The following is a 17,325-nucleotide window of genomic DNA, read 5'->3' on the forward strand; positions in this document are numbered from 1 at the left end:
AAAAAGACAGACTGGATCTTGGTAAGATTGTGCTAGCATAGCTAAACAGATTGACAGCAACGAGAGCATGAATTCTTTCAAGCTAGGTGGTAGTGCACTAAACTCACCAAGACAAGTACGTTACAGAACAAGCATGAAAGCTTTTCTTTGTTATAACTTTATTCTGCATATGTCCTCAAAGTTTTTCGTTTTGCTTTGTTGTTTGGTTTCAATGTAGGATGCGATGAGCGACCGCCAACCGGAATACTATAGCCGTTCGAGCACATCATCGTATAACGAAAGAATGTTATCCGGTTATGTTGTCAGGCATTAGCTTAGAATTTCAAATTTCAAATACAGCCTAGAAGTAGCCAAATTTATGTATTAATCGGATTACGTAAGAAGGATAATGTTGTACTTTTTGACCCTAGACCCTAAACAGAACGAGACTGAGTTACAGGCCGCATCAAATTTGGCAAGAGACTTATAACTCAAGTAATTTAAAAACGTGTATCGTTAAACCTGATGTTCTATATTCAAATGACTACAAAATACAACGAGGAGTTCTCGCCAGCGTAAGGACATTCTCGTGATTGGCAAAAGGAAATGGAACAATCAACAATAGGATCAAAGATCTGGAAGAGAAATACTTGTACTACAAGCAGTCTACTTTCTACCACTTCGAGCATTCTACGTTCTTTCAGCAACAAAACTAGTACTCTCTTCTCATTGATCAAATATTTACAGGCCTCGTCAAAAAACACAAACGTACGTTCGTCCCAGCTAGCTTTACAGGTGCACAAGCATTTTCATCCACAAAAGGATTCTTACAATAAAAATAAGGGTTTCTGAATACGAAAGAACCCTTGTATCACCTCTGCATTACATCTGACAACAAAAGTTTTATGTGAAAGTATCATCGCGATCTCCTTCCACTGTATCACCCTCCTCCAGGTTGCTGAACTCAAGGTAATGGGTCGGCCGGTGGTCCTCATGATAGTACTCCCTGGGTGTTCCAAGCTTGATGCCGTACTTCATGCTCGGCGTATGCTTCACCCCCATGAAGTTGTAGTTCCATGGACCAGTGTCCGGAATCTTAAAACCAAACAGAAAATAAACAAATTAACCCAGTAAAAGTAGAGACCCTCCAACAATATTAGATTTAGTGGGAACACAAATAGGCCGAACAAAGTGTATTTACAAATCTCACCATATAGAAACCAAGGAAGCGGTCACTGAGAAGCATCTGCACCTTCTCGTAATGAGTGGGAAGGTATCCGTGAGGATTGCTTCCTGTGTCTTTATTGACACGTCCCCATTCATAACCAGATGGAGTAAGCTTGTACGCAGTTAAGGAGCAGGAACCTGGAGTGAAACTGCAGGTTAAAATGATGCATTTCTCCCCATCCCATTGCTTGGTGTTCTCTAAAATCTTAGCATGAGAAGTGAGATCCTGCAAAGCAACAAAAGGAAAGGGTTATTTTCTTGTTCGCCACATTCCTCTATAGAAAGCAAACCCCAAACAAGCATAACAATCAATCAAAGATCAGAGGGATTGATAGATTGATCATGCAAAATACCTGAGGAGAAAGCTGAGGAAGCTCATTCGGCTGTGTGTGCATCCATCCCAGAGGCTCCAAATCGTTGAGGAAATCATGATCAGGAAGAGCTGATGGAAGATGAACTTGCTGGTGGGTACCCCATTGTGGTGGCATTGCAATGCAGCGGATTTCCTTGACCTGAGGGTTATCGGGTGGGCTTATGCCATACAAGTAACCAGCTATTTGCGTCCTCAGATCCGCAATGCAGATGAACTTTTTTAAAATGTTCTTTGGCATAATATAGGTGTAACCCGTTTCCTGTAACACCATTCATGCTCCCATGTCAATGAATTGAACAAACAAGGATAAGAATAAGAAAAGATCAAAACACAAAAACTATAAAATATCATATTTATTAAAAATAGAACCCTACCTTAATATCTTCTGAATTCACATATATATGATTGACACGGAGATATAGATTTGTAGCTGATATTGCTCTCACACGCCAATCAGTTTTGGAGCCAAATGCACTTTGCTCATAGGGACTAGTAGTGGTGACAATGAGTTCATCACCATGCACATTTGTAGTCCTTGTTGTGACTGCTGTCAGCTGGCTGGCTTCTTTGGCCTGAAAATGCAAATTCAACAATATAAGTTAACTTGAGACGATCAAAAATGGCCCACATATATAATTGAGTCATGAAGAACAAGTCTACATATACACGTCGGTGTTGTGTGTATCAAAATGCAAACCACCAGAAGAGAAACATCACCTGTTTTTCTATTTCCGCAATTTGCTGCCTCTGTTGCGAAGGTGGGGTGATCTCAGCTCCAAGTATAATGTCACGGATCTCAGATTGTGTTAGGGCTGATGTATTCACATTGTTCTTTTTTGCGTAGTCTGACAATATGAGATCCCTAAGAGCAACCTCAACCTGTACCATGCATCATAGAAGTGTGAAAAGGTTAACAATATGGTCAACCGTGGAAAATCTAGCAAAGGTCCATTTGGATACAAAAATCAAAATCATTTTCAGATTTCTGGACAGATCAATGAATGTAACAGACGATGACTAAAGGTTGTCATAGCAACTCTGACTAGTGAGAGTGTGACAACAAAAAGCTGCTTGCAGAAAAAATATTATTTAAAGGAATGCAACACAATGAGATTACCTTCATCCATTGATCATCAGAAAGAGAAGGCCAGATGTGATGTGGCTCGGTAACAACTGTTTTATCAGGCTTCAATAACATCTTTGCCTTCTCATTGTTCACATGAAGAGCACGAAGAATCAAAATTAGCCGAGAGAATGCAGTGTATGATGAAATACTCTTCAACCAATCATCATAAATATTGAAAAGAACCATCTGTGGTTCAGTAGCCTTCAATATCAGATCACCAAACTTCTCAATCTTCAAACAAGCTTGAAAAGGAAGCTGCAGCTCACTTCCTTTTATGACTATGTTGGGGAAATCGAGCAAATGAACCTCTAAGGGATCCAACATTCCCTTACGAGTCACAATAATTTGCTTTGGCTGTTCTTCCACTGGCAAAGAACGCACAAGTGCAGCAACTTCTTCTGCAGTTTTCCACTTTGCCAACTGACCGAGACGCTTCTGTCCTGCCCAGACACTAGTGTGGATAACCTGCAAAATATGAACTTATGACATGAGGTTCAAAACCTCCACAGAAGGGTGAGAAAAGGAAGAAAAAGAGAGAGAGAGAGGGGAGGGGGGGGGGGGGGGGGTGGGGGGGGGTTGGGGGTGGGGTTGTGGTGTTTGTGTGTGGGGTTGAGGGATATCACAGAAACAGAGACATACCTTCAGGAATAACTGCCCTGTCCTTGGATTGAATATGAAGATAGCACCATTGATTGGTTTTGTAGTGAGATTTCCTTCAAATGTCTTATGGATTGTAACACGATACACATTGGTGTCATCAACAAACCAAATAATTTGATTGCTGAAGATCTCCCCATAGTTTTGGGATGATAAATATGGCTCTGTAGGCTCAGAAGAATATAGCTGCAATCCTTTCCTTATTCGCTCCCTCAGGACATATAAGGCTGGATTTGACTGCAAGCACACGAAGACCAATTAGTTAGCTGCTTCTGTTTTAATCTATTCAGAAAATATATCATAAAACTTCAAATGTGTCAGTTGACAAACCTTCATGATCTTGTTCATTGCCTGTTGAAGCAGGGGTTTTGAACCAGGAAACCAGTTACCAAATGCAGAATGCAAATTATAGGCCAAATCAAGACCAATCATCACCCCTGCATGGAACAAGCATGATTAAATTCCCAAAAAAGATAAATACAGACACTGAAACAGTATGGCAACCAGAAAAACCACATACCCGTGGGAGAAGGATAGATGGACATGTTGTCAGTGGTATAGTCCATAAACTTCGCTCGGGTGTAACGCTCAATATCGTGAGAATCATAATCTCCCCAACGCAGTTGTACATCTATCCAGTACTTATTGCTCGCTTTCTGGTCAAAGACATCCTTGGGCTCAGCTACAAGACTAGGTTTTGACATTGGCCATCGATGGGCAGCAAACAGAAGAATGTCAGCACAAGAGCTGTTCATTTTGTAACTCTTCCTGGGATGTATCGTTTCTTTCTGCACGGTTTCAATTTCCAAAGCATCCAACTCTTGATCCAAAACCTGACAGAGATCCATGACAACACTTTCATGAATCTTCTGCCACAAGTGAGCACGGAATATCTGAATCAGTGATATCTTCAAGGTTGGAATCTTCCCGTGCATAAATATTCCAGTTAAATCTAGCTGCACTTGGAAACCAACATATACGTTGGCCCGATTTATGGTAGGTGACCACCAAAGAGTAAATCTACGATTAGGGATTTGATTGAGCCCAGATCTCTGTGCATTGGTCAACTTTTTATACTTCATCGACTCCTCAAAACCAGATGCTTTCTCCCAGAAGAGCCCCTCCCATGTAGGAAAGCTGAAATTGGAAAAAAAAAAAAAAAAAAATGTTCAGTGATGTGCAATTAACTTTCAAAATCAACAGAAATACAGACACTTTACAGAACTTATTTGCCATCCATAACCTGATGTCACTTAAAGATGAAAGCATATGTTAAAACTTAAAACTGACATCTGTTTTCCACACAACCATATATAAGTTTCACCTTTGATATACACCTAAAGCACATGCTAGAATACAAAAAGGCCCCTTAAATATGCTAGGATGCATTTATGTTCCGATGTAATGATGGCTTCTGATTAGTTGCATAAGAAGTAATCTCAGCTATACTTGTGTAGGTCAATATCTTTCATACACAAGCCATGTAATAAAGCACAGTATAATGTTCTGTAGTTTATGGTTTAGGATGACAACAATAGATATTAACTTACTATGTTCCTTTGAATAATGTATGCTCAAGGATTCCTTCAACACCTCCAAGGGCTTGAATCACATCAGTTCTGTAGTTGTTTAAGTTCCATAACTTTCCATCATGCCTCTGGTGTGTCCACCAGAAAGGATTTTGTTTCAACACCTGGTACTGCTTAAAATCTGTCCGAACTCTCCATCCTTTGTCATATGCTAAAGTATGCCGGTCCTTCTGGAACAAAGTATTTATGCGTGGTATTCCCCTATCCCATGAATCCTGTCAACCAAACGAAAAAGTATTTAGAACGATGCAGCAGAATGAAGAAACTAAAATAATGTACAACCCCAGACAAAAGCAAAGGAAGAAACCTTTTTGAAAAAAAATAGGATATAACAGCAGAATGAACACTGGGCAAGAACAGTATACTCACTTCCAAATCTTCAAGAGTCAGACGCCTATTTTGTGCCTGAGCTTCCTGCCTTTTCAGTGCATATTCTGCCCAAACACGTTGAGAATCTATAAATTCACTCTCCCATGGCTGTATGTATCGGTAAAGATTTGGGATCAGCTGGTCCTCTTCATGACTCATTCCACTCCTAAAATGAGTCACACCAACATCTGTCTGCTGACTGTAACGGAGGTCACTTTGTGGAATCAATATGTGACCCATAGATAACATGCCAAGTCCTCCAATTTCTTTTGGCGTGTAAAATATGACAGGTGGAAACCTGCTAGGCATCTTTGAATTCAACCCAATCTTAATACGGGTCTGAATTTTGTTTTCACATTTGACGAGCAAATCCAACAGTTCTTGTGTATGAACAGTTGCTTCACGGAAGTAAGTCATTAGACCAATAAGCGCTGTATTCCATTTGTTAACGATTTTTGTAAACGTTGTAGACCCTGAAGACATAAGAATCTGCCTCACACGATTCTCAAACACCTTCATGTGTTCATCATCAACACGTAAGAAAGCAACTGCAGTCCTCTCCTTTGTCTGCTCATTCTGCAAATTCCAAACCCCATCCCTCGTGTTACTAAATGCTTCTTGACTCATTCTTATCTTCGGAAGTATCCGAACTTCAAATCCAGACATACTGAAAAGCAAATTTGGATTATCCTTGCTGTAAACAGACACAAAGCTGTTCTCCCACTCCAAAGTTGTGATGCTTCGAGGGAGACGGTTCTTCATATCCCAAAAAACACTCCTCCCAAGATTGACATCATGTTTCATAAGCCTCATTCTAGCATCTCTTGGCCAGCATTTCTTATTATTGTATCCAACCATATTTTCATTATTGGGGTCCGGATGCTCAGTAAGATATCGCTGAATAAGGTCCCTAGCCTCCTCGTGGGTGAAGCGGAACAAGATATGCACCCTGTCTATGTATCTAGAATACAGCCTGATAGGATGCCGAGTCTCAACCTTTGTATCCCAATAAGTGATGAACTCATTTGGCATTTGGGGTGGACCGGCAATCTCACTGGCCCGAGTCAGCCCAAGAAGTAACAGATCCAACACAAGCCCATAATATTGTACTACAAAAGATGCAAACTGAAGACCACGTATGAGACCATACGAATTTGTATGACTCATATCTTTGTAGGACAACACCACATTGTTCTTTGCAGTGACATAATCAGCAATATTATGGTCAAGAACAAGCCGCAGGAGCCTATTTAGCATTGTCAAGTCGATCTTCTCAAAGAACTTCTCAAACTTTGTTTGAAGCATCACCACACATTGCCCCTCACTTGTATCCCATATGCTCTGCAAATTATTGATTCCCTGACACCACTTATAAACCAAGAGTGGAGGTGGCTCTGAATCTGCAGGCTTGATCCAGTTGGGAAAGAGATGACGTTTGTCACCCTCATACCATAAATATTGATCAAGATATGCATCTGTAATCTTCTCAAGAGGTTCTATCTCATAAACTGGAATCAGATAGCTATACAAGTCCATGAACTCTATGCCAACTTCTTTGAATGCACGCTGAGTGAGCAAGTGACGCTTAATTCGTGACAATGCCTCATGAGGATTATCATAGGCTTGTTCAATGAGACCCAGCTCTTCTCTTTGAAGTTGGTTCAATCTTACAGCCACACTATAAGACTCCTTCAACCTCTCCAAAGCAAGGATCAGAAGCTTGGTATCATGCTTGTACGACAATGGAGGGAACGGAATGGGTGTAAACTTCCTTGACTCCAACCAGTGCACAGTTGTCGTGTAAATTGCGACTGCCTCTTCTGGTGTGACATATGGACCATCTTTCAAATAATTGTGTTGTCGTTCCTGCTCCGCCTTTAGCCAGAGACGAGTTAATCTTCCAAGATTCTTTCGACAAACTGTCTTATCAACAGTAGCACCTCTTCTTATACGTTCACGATTATAATGAGCAACATTTGTCCACCAGTCTGCCTTTGATTTGACATAACGAAGAATCATATTTTCAATGGGAACTGGCAAACCAGGAACCTTCCAAGGAATGTTTGCTTTCCAGCAACGCCATGCCTCACTGAGATGTTGCAAGATAGTTCTGGCCTTATTTTGCTTGATACCCTCAGGCATGGCATCAAGAACATCATGCATCACAGCAGCTCGAAGCTCCAAGTCAAAATGGCTTTCAACACGCTGCTTAGTAACAGTCTTTGCCACTCCTTTTGAATGGCGCCCCTCAAATTGACGTGCTAGTAAATTCCCCAGCCACCGTTCCAGAAGAGGAACTATGCCACGAAGGAAAAACAACCACACCCTCCACATTGGTGCCCAGAACCCACATCCCGGTCCTTTTCCCACTGGCCCAGTATTGAACCGGTAGTAAATCAAGTGCTTCAAATCTTTGCACATTCTAATCTGCCTCATCAACCTGTACTTGTAACGGTACATTCCAGTCAACTGACCAACATGAGAAAACGTGTATTGTAAGCCATCAGCCAATTGAAAGGCATCAACATTACCCAAACGAAATTGGATATTGGCATCAACTACAAGCTTTGTCAACCGCAAGATTTCACGGCACAGATGAAAAGCATTACCAAACCGAGATTTCTTACGCTCCTTTGTTGTCAGGGTCTTCACAGGCTTCAGATTAAAATTGTAATCAAGGTGAAGGTAATTCAAATTTTTCCTGTGGATCAAGAGATTCAGCATGTTATAACCCTGCTTACAGACTTGAAGACCCGCTTCAGCCCAATCAAGTTCTGTAGTTTGGAAAAACTTGGTAGCTTGGAGAGATCGAAACAAATGTTTCTTCTTTTGAGCTTTGGGTGGTCTGTGATGCAGCTCATTCAATACAAAACATTTCAGCAACTTCTGATAGCTGACTCGAACTTTAACTGGATATGAAGGAGGACAATGTTCCTTATACCACTCGGACACAAGGGGTATATCTTCTGCACGACGAGTCCGACCAGATCTCATGTTAAAAGGGTGCGGGGCAAACAAAAGGGAGATTCCGGCAGCTGTTGTGTCAGTATAAAGCTGAGTATCTTTCAGAAAAGGTTCCACAACATCCGGCAACGTAAAGATATCATCTTCCTCCTCATCAGAAGTTTTCTTCTCACGCCGCTCCTTGTTAGTGCTGGGTATTGGGTGTATCAATGGATCATAATAAAACGCAGGTAGATCAGGATCCTCGGTCTTTATGTACATCACCATGGGTGTGTGATAAACACAGAGCTTGACCTTCCTTGGTCTATTGTTGTAGAGATGAGGGAATGCAATTCTGTACTCTGTTCTAAGAGGTGACCGAATAATGAGTTTGTTGATGTCATTAAATTCATTCCAGTCCTCATCCCCTTTCTCCATATCCCGATACAATGGTTCAAATTTAGGTCCACCTGCAAAAGGTGTAGCAAAACAAAAGAAAAGCATATAAGTTCAAAGCTGATACACCAAATTGAACAACAGGAAAAGATATAACCTAACAACGGCCTTTTTTTAGTTACTCTGTAAGTTAATATTTGTGAAAGGTCATGAAGAAAACAGCGAGCAGCAGAGCATTATCCAAAAACAGTAAACATAACCCTGGCCTAGCATTAACATCCAACATGGGCAGTAAAAAATTAAAAGGAATCACCACTGCACCAAAAATTTTAAAGAGAAAGATTTAAAGTATAATAATGATTGAGACACAACAATGTATATGCTAAATGAAGGAATCAATTGATACTATTATTTCCATAGACTGCACATTCAACTTCTTAAAATCATGCAAAGTGTGAAGATATAGTGTCAAGCAGGAATCCAGAATCACATCAATCCACAAACAGACCCCTTTGGACCTGACAACTATTAATATTGCTAGACGAATGTATCAAGCAACAGTCCATTTCATAGAAGGTTGACACTAGAAAGACACACCACAAACAAACATTGAAAAACAAAAACAATGAAACAAGAGTTATTTTCCTTTCAATAAGTGGCAAGACAAGAGAAAAAATATGGATACCTGGAATGCACATGTTGAGTGCTTTGGCTGTAAAAAAAGACTCCATGTCAAACAGGTAGAAATAATTGCGGTCAATAAGATCAGAAAGCAGCTGTCCTGCTAGTCGATGAAGAGTTGCCATGATCGGAAGCGACAGATGCCACTTCCTATAACTTGGACCGTTAATGAGCTTTGTTTTGACAAGAGGTTTATGGTCATAAAACCATGTATACACAGCAGAATCTTCTTCTTCATCCAACTCCAATTGAATTGGCTCTAGAGGATCAACATCTAACAGATTATCAGCATAGTCTAATGGAGGTTCCTCGTCATCAAATGGTGGAAACCGCATTCTTTTGAAATGCCGACGATCCCTCTTCTCCCTTCTCATCATAATCCACATCGTACCCCACTGTACAAATTAAATAAAACGAATCCACTAAATAACAAGAAGGAGCAAGAAAAGACTATAAACTTCAAGAATTGGATAGCATACTATATAACTTAAGCAGCATATCAATGATATGAAAGAGAGATAAGCACCTGAGCCAAATAGATGGGTTCAACAACCCATGGTATTTCATTTACAAATGTAATTGCCCCAGTTATATGGTACAAAACCTTCACATCCCGGACCTGTTACAGAAGTGATTAATAAAATCAGTGCCACTTTGGTAGATATCACATAATGGACAAATTTAACCATCAAAAATGAAAAGTTTGTAAGGATATGAGAGACATAGAACAAGTACCTGCTCCCATGGCATTGGCATATTCTCAAGGAGCTTGTAAACTGCATGGGGGACAAACTTAAGCGCTCCGAGATACACTCGTTTATCATGACGAAATTTCTTTGAGGACATGTCCCCATGGTCTCTGTCAAAGGACACACCAAATTAAATACTATTCAGGACAAGATCTACCTAATGCAGTAAAGTACAAGCACATTCATCACACGAAACCATGAAAGGATCAGGACACCAGTAAAAAGCATGAAAAAACATATATCATGCCGATTCTAAATAGTGATAACAGAAACGAAATCATACTTGTGAATTCGAAAAACTTTCTAATGAATCAATTTTTCGTGAAAGATGAATATGTACAACAAAAAATAAAAGATATCTCCAATGAAAAATTGAAGTTTCTCTATCTCACATATTCAACCAAAAACAAATCAATTTTCCACTGCTCCTAGGGTGCGTATAAATTGACAAACGGTCCAAAGATTTTCTCATACAATACTTAACCCAACAACATTCAACAATAACCATAAATCTCAAACCCAAAATCGGTCTAACCTCTTCAATAACCTCACACTTACCTGCTACGTGAACAATTTCAACACACTAATACTTAAGCAACCCTATTCTTCACAGTTCTTCTTCCTATGAATTTTCTAGTCATCTCGTTGAAATATAAACACAAAAACCCCAAAACAAATCCCCTATCCGAAACCTAACCTACAGATCTTCGACGCCAAAATGTATATGAAAAATCAAATAAGCATAACAAAGATATACATCAAAGTGAAGCAGAAGCAAACTAACCTAATGATCTTCCTGACATGTTCAGGAGGCATATCCTCCTTCTGCGACTCGACGAACCCGAACTTGCGCTTATCGCTATACCGCTTGGAATTTAGTTGCTGCCATTTCCGGGCCTTCTCCTCAAGCTTCGCCTCGGCATCAGCTGGAGAAGGCAATACCGTGTAAGATGGCTGGGCAGCCGGCGGTGGCGGAATCGACGAACCACCGGTGCCAGGCGGCGCAATCTGGCCGTTGTTCCACATACCGCGGAACAAGAAACCGAATCGAATGTGAAACCCTGCACAAGGCTTGCGAGAGAGAGATTTCCTGCTAGTGTTTCCGCTCGAAGAAGCTTTTGAGGAGCTTCAATGGCGTTTCGCGTTTTCTAGGGTTTTGCAGGGTTTGGCCCTGGTCCCTGAAAAACGCAGAGCCGGATTTGAGATGTTTTTCTTAGAAGGAGAGAGAGAGGCGGTCGTATCGCACGTGACGGTAATGAGGGGTGAGGACCAGACCGCCTTTGGAATGGGCTTACTTCGATAGTTGGATTCTGGTGTGGGCTTTTGGACGACCCAAATTGAATTTAAGCCCACAAACATTAATCCAGTTTTTTATTTTTTCCTGTGGTCGTGTTTGGTACGCGGGACGGGACGGAACAGAGTGGGACGAGGCGTTCCATCCCGCGTTTGGCGCGCCTAAAATGAGTGGAACGCACTGTTCCACGGAACAAGTTTTGGATGATTTTTTTGTTCCACACCCCCACCCTGGAACGGGTTGTTCCATGTCTGTGGGACAGAAATTTCCAAAATTTTAAGACAAAAATACCCCTCGTCTTTTTCAAAATTTACATCAAAAATCATATAACAAACCCTAAAAACTATCCCTCTTCTTCTCAGCTGTCGTGTTCCTCCCTCTGCATCTTCCCTTTCCTCCTCATCTTCTTCCCTGTAGCCTCTTCACCTCTGCATCTTCCGTGTAGCAGCTCTGCGAACCTTCCTCCTCATCCTCTTCCGTAGCATCTTCAGCTCTGCATCTCCGTTCCAGGTTCGATCTGTTTTCGTGTAGCTCTCGGTCTCTCTTTCTTCGATTGTTCAAATGTTTTTTATTTGTTCTCTGTTTATGTATTTGTTCTCTGTTTATTTGTTCTTTTCTTATTTGTTCTTTGTTTGTGTTTGATATTTTGTATCAACTAGAGTGCAGCAAAATACTAACTGATTTCTCATCTGGGTCTGGTACATTTTTTTTCTTTGGTTTTTGTTTCCGCTTTCAATCTGTCTTTCTGGACGGTTAGTTTGGTCAATTTGGTGTTTCTTGGATGCCTTTGTGTTCTTGATTGTTGAGTTGTATGGTTCTGATTTTGTTTCTTGAGTAAATACATATCAATCTGTAATTTGTATTTTGTGAAATGGGAAAAAAAAGGGGATTTTTGGGCATCAGGGTTTTGGTACTTTGATCTGATTTAGGTTTTCTCCTTTGAGGTGCTTTTCTTGCTTTCTGGGCAACAGGGTTGTTGTTCCTGTGGGTGTTTGCTTGAAAGATAAAGCTTTCTCCTTTCTATCTCATAGGAAAGGTAAGCAATTTGGGTTTTGTTGACTTTATCATATTTGTATGGATATTGATTTGAAGTGAGTGAGCTGGTTTTGTTAATGCCTTTAGGTCTTAGTGGATTTCAGGATTTAGCTGTTCATCGCTCATGTTTTAGAGGTTTCAAAAGTTATAATAGGCTAGCTTTTGCACTTCTCTTGACTTTTTGTCGTCTTCGTTCGTTGAACGCGCTGTCGTGTTTGTCTTAAGTTTTAGCTTGAAGTAATCATGCCTGTAATTGGATTGTAATGACTAATGATTTTTGTCTTTGTGAACATTTCTTTCAAACATATCTTGTTTCCAGAGCTGTATTGATTTATATTTTTGTAAATATAGCAATTGGAGAAAAACAGGCCCAATCTCGTTTGCAGCTTTCCAAACCATTGATCCCCTAACTGACACTCAAACAACCCTTAGAAAGCCAAAACAGTTTCGTGATGTCATGCTCAAATCATTTGAACTATGCCTTTATCAGGAAACTAAGTGGTCTGCTTTAGTTTTGCAAAGGAAAGTTAGGAAATGAGAATGTAGAAAAAATAGGGTACACGAAAAAATGAGGGGAGAGGACTTAATTGTTGCATGTTTGAAATCAAGTCAAACTTGATCTGTGAAGTTAGGGGAGAGGACTTCAGTTGTAATTGTAAGGGACATATACAGGATTGGATTGATAGTTATGAGGAATTTATGCTGCACAATGCTTTATGGAGGTAATGTCATATCCAATATAATCATATTACTTTGGAACCTTCATAATCAATCAAACTATATCGTTCGATTGATTGGCTCTTGGTATCCAGACTCTTGCACGAGCCAAACAGTTTTTGCAAAATATGTTCATATGTTAGTCACGTATGTGGTCTCAGTTATTCTTAATCTCTACCAACCTACTTGCCCGCTGTCTGCATTACAGTTTCTATGTTATTGTTGGCAATCAAATGCTAATAATACTCTGTTTAACTTTTGAGAGGCAAGGGTTTGTGCCTCGTGGTTGTTTATTAGTCTTCTATTTTTCATTATGAGACATGACTGATCTTACTTCTACTTTCCTAATTTTTAATATTAAATGTTAGTTTGTTATTGCAGGTATATCCGCTTACAACTTGCCATATTCTAGCACTCTAATCAGTGCAGTTGGGAATTTTGTGGCACATAAATAAGCTGAGTTGCTGGTTCCCTTTTGGTAGCCAACGTTTCTTGAGGACTTCATTCCTTTTTTTCTTATGGTAATGTTCTGTCTCTGTACATAAAAATTCGTTCTTTTGGTTTTCATCATTGCTTAACTATAATAAAATATAACATGATAGTTATATGGACTAGTATGGTCCGGTCCATACACTGGCACTGGATCATATGGCTCAATGGTTTTAGGCTAAGAAAGCAACGTCCATAAACATTATATATTATTACTTCCTTTTAATTTCAATGACTTACTTCATTAGTCTAAACCAAACCCTCCAAGTGAACTATTTTGCGTTGTATAGTTTGTTGGGCCTTGCTTTTTATTATACATTATATTATCATTATTAGCAAGTCCAAGTATCTAAAATGAATTTAGCGTATGTTGATACTCCACTCATTCATGTGTTGTTTTTTTGCATGTGAAGGTATGGATGAATATGAGACTCAATTCTTTGTTCTTTTGAACGTTTGGATTATAATGGCACAAGTCTTTACTATGAATGCACAATTGTTGAGGTATAGACAACAACAAAGGAGACAACGGGAAATAGCTAGTTTAGAGCAGAGGACATTTGTTAGACTTCATGTTAGGAGAGAGGAAATAAATCGTATCACGCGATTGAGTGATACTAACTGTTTGTGGGAGCTACGAATGGATAGGAATGCATTTGCAGTTTTATGTGATTTACTACAAACTCGTGGTGGATTGGTAGATGATGGTCATGTTACAATAGAGGAGCAAGTAGCTACTTTTGTTAACATATTAGCCCAACACAATAAAAATAGGTCAATGCAAGTTAGATTTTTTAGGTCTGGTGAAACTATTAGTCGATATGTCCGTAGAGTATTGCGTGCATTACTCAGTTTGCAAGATGTGTTGTTTGCAAAACCAACCCCTATCCCAGAGGATTGCACAGAATCGAGATGGAAATGCTTTAAGGTAATAATCATAGTAGAATCATTAATAACATAATTATTTGTAATTGCTAATTAATATAAATTTTTCTTTTGTCTAGGGTTGCTTAGGAGCGCTAGATGGAACATACATAGGGGTCACTGTGCCTGATGTCGATAGACCAAGATATAGAACAAGGAAGGGTCATATAGCAACTAATGTGTTAGGCGTATGCACACACGACCTCAAATTCGTATATGTGTTATCCGGTTGGGAGGGATCAGCTACTGATTCGAGAGTTCTTGGTGACGCTGTTACTAGAGCTAATGGCCTCAAGGTCCCAACTGGTAAGATAAACAAGCACCTAGTATTTTTCCTTACCTTTGTTGGCCAACAACTAAAATTTATTATCAACTAATATAGGTACATATTATTTGGTTGATTCCGGATATACGAATGGTGAGGGTTTTCTGGCACCGTATAGAGGCACTAGATACCATTTGCAAGAGTGGGAAAACAATTCACGTGCACCTAGGAATCATGAAGAATATTTTAATATGAAACACTCACGTGCTAGGAATGTCATTGAGAGATGTTTTGGCCTCCTCAAACGACGTTGGGCTATCTTACGAAGTCCTTCCCACTATCCAATCAAGATTCAGGGACGAATGATCACCGCATGTAGTTTACTTCATAATTTTATCAGAATGTATATGGCAGTTGATCCTGAAGAAAATGCAAGGCTTGTGTTTGATGAATTACCTATAAGGGAAGATTTACCAGAAGTATTAGCCTACATTGAAACCGTTGAGTCAAGCCAAATATGGACTCAATGGAGGGATGATCTTGCAAGAGAAATATATGATGAGTGGAGAGGAAGGAGGGCTTGAAAATTGGTTAACACGGTAGTTGTTGTAATTGTCTTTTAGATGTGGACTCAATTTAGTTGTTGTAATTGGCTTGAAAATTCGTAACATCAAGACTATTGAGATGTTTGTTATTGTAATATGGTAATTGGGAGTTATCTAGATGTTATGGCTTATTTGATATGTTTATTTGTGTTACTAAATTTTAATAAATTTTAAAATTAGGGTGTAGTCATTGTCATTTGATTTGGCTTATTTGATTTGGTAATTGATTAGTACAACTAATATAAATTTAGTCATTGTCATTTGATTTGGCTTATTTGATTTGGTAATTGATTAGTACAACTAATATAAATTTATTTGTGTTACTTGTGTAATATATGGCTTATTTGATAGATTATATGGCCACCTCACGTAATTGGATTGATCATGAGGAGGATGTACTACTTACCATCCTCGAGGAGATGGTTGCTGATGGTGTTAGGTGTGAGACCGGCAATTTTAAGGCTGGTACTTTTGTAACCGTTGCCTCCAAGATGAGGGAACAGATTCCTGGCGTTAATATAGAGCCGAAGCATATACAAAACAAATTGAAGCGTCTGAAAGAAAAGTATTCGTCTGCATATGACATGATGAATACATCTGGATTTGGTTGGGATGATGAGAAAAAATGTGTTGTTGTGGATAGTGACGAAATACTACAGGAGTGGGTGAAGGTAAATTTTTTTTTCTTATTCTTTATCAATTAGTTGCTTTGAAAGTCTTAACCTTGATTTCTTTGGGTTCTTATTGTAGAAACATCCCAATGCATCTTGCAAACCAAATAAGCCATTCCCGTTGTATCCACGGCTATGTACGGTGTTTGGGAGAGACCGAGCCACGGGTAGCATTGCTGAATCAGCGGCAGATGCAATTGAAAATATGGGTTTGGAAAGTGAGGATTGTGAGACTTCTGAGATACCTCCCCTTTCACCTACCCCATCTCCTTCTGTTGCTACATCTAGTGCTTCTCAACCTGTTAGGAAGAGGAAGAGGAGTAGGAATGATGGTGATGCAAATATTGTACCTGTTATCAGTGAAGGTTGGAATAAAGCTGTTACTGAAATGAAGAAATTAGGTGAAAGTTTTACTTTTAGAGAAGCAAAAGCTAGACTACCTTCTGAGCTTCAGGCCATGGGTCTCCCATACGATCAGGTGTTAAGAATTTCAATGAAGTTAGTGAAAGATACCGATCTGATGGGTATTTGGACCACCTTGGATGACTCACAGAAGCCAGATTTCATTAAAGTGTTTATGGAGAGCCTTTGAGGTTTTAGTATTTATGGTTTTAGTATGGGGAACTTTATCAACTTCTAAGTGTTTTCATTATTACTTTAGCAAGACATTATTTGTTTTTTAAGTCAGGACGAATGTTTGATTTCAGATATTTCATGTTTAAGTTATGCATATTTCATTTTCTTTGTTTAAGTTCTAAATGTTTAAACCCTAAAATGTTTACGATATGCATGATCATTAAACTTATATATTTTTCAACATTTGTCATGTGCTCTTATGTGGTTTGCCTTGTTCCTACAATGGGGAATATTTAGAGGGGTGTCCTTCTAAACAATGCCAATTCTAATGTTTGTAGAACCTAAACTCCCTGAACAACAACCCACAATTGAAAGGACCAAAATTAGGGACTAAAAATTGAATTGGGGTGTGGCTTTTGCAATTTGCACAATAAAATTTGGCGGGTTTGTGGTGAAAATTCGAATGGAGGTGTAGAAAACGGGAAAAATTACAAATTTTAAAGGGGTTTGCATGTGAAACACAACATATACCTATTTAAATTTGGACCAAGAAAAACAAATAATGGATAATAGTGTTCAAATTTGAACAACTTATTAAAAAAAAAAAAAAAAAAAAAAAAAAGAGTCATGTCCCGTTCCGCCCATAAAATTGTACCAAAC

The 17,325-nt window shown here is 39.3% G+C and overlaps 3 protein-coding genes and 1 long non-coding RNA gene across 4 annotated transcripts; 3 read left to right on the forward strand and 1 right to left on the reverse strand.

Annotated features, from left to right (window-relative positions):
• Positions 1-586: 586 nt before the first annotated feature.
• LOC125478723 (pre-mRNA-processing-splicing factor 8A) lies at positions 587-11,190 on the reverse strand. The gene is made up of 15 exons (XM_048587199.1): positions 10,874-11,190; positions 10,076-10,199; positions 9,867-9,959; positions 9,345-9,735; positions 5,321-8,733; positions 4,913-5,166; positions 3,883-4,499; positions 3,693-3,799; positions 3,345-3,599; positions 2,697-3,170; positions 2,297-2,458; positions 1,954-2,151; positions 1,560-1,838; positions 1,190-1,432; positions 587-1,074 (listed from the first exon to the last, which is right to left on the reverse strand). The coding sequence occupies exons 1-15, from the start codon at positions 11,113-11,115 to the stop codon at positions 883-885; spliced, it is 7,044 nt and encodes a 2,347-aa protein (XP_048443156.1). The 5' UTR covers positions 11,116-11,190; the 3' UTR covers positions 587-882.
• An 860-nt stretch (positions 11,191-12,050) lies between these two features.
• On the forward strand, positions 12,051-13,662 carry LOC125478735. Its single transcript, XR_007259485.1, has 2 exons — positions 12,051-12,081; positions 13,517-13,662. It is a non-coding gene; the product is annotated as an uncharacterized LOC125478735 (long non-coding RNA).
• Positions 13,663-14,264: 602 nt separating this feature from the next.
• On the forward strand, positions 14,265-15,397 carry LOC125468053 (protein ANTAGONIST OF LIKE HETEROCHROMATIN PROTEIN 1-like). The gene is made up of 3 exons (XM_048587125.1): positions 14,265-14,354; positions 14,629-14,854; positions 14,931-15,397. Exons 1-3 carry the CDS (start codon positions 14,265-14,267, stop codon positions 15,395-15,397), a joined length of 783 nt encoding a protein of 260 aa, XP_048443082.1.
• Positions 15,398-15,413: 16 nt separating this feature from the next.
• Positions 15,414-16,793, forward strand: LOC103956727. Its single transcript, XM_009368751.3, has 2 exons — positions 15,414-16,089; positions 16,169-16,793. The coding sequence occupies exons 1-2, from the start codon at positions 15,754-15,756 to the stop codon at positions 16,679-16,681; spliced, it is 849 nt and encodes a 282-aa protein (XP_009367026.2). The 5' UTR covers positions 15,414-15,753; the 3' UTR covers positions 16,682-16,793.
• Positions 16,794-17,325: the final 532 nt, after the last annotated feature.

This window comes from the organism of the source record quoted next, unplaced genomic scaffold (assembly GCF_019419815.1).
Source record: "Pyrus x bretschneideri cultivar Hongxiangsu unplaced genomic scaffold, Pyrus_bretschneideri_v1 Contig26, whole genome shotgun sequence".
NCBI lineage: Eukaryota > Viridiplantae > Streptophyta > Magnoliopsida > Rosales > Rosaceae > Pyrus > Pyrus x bretschneideri.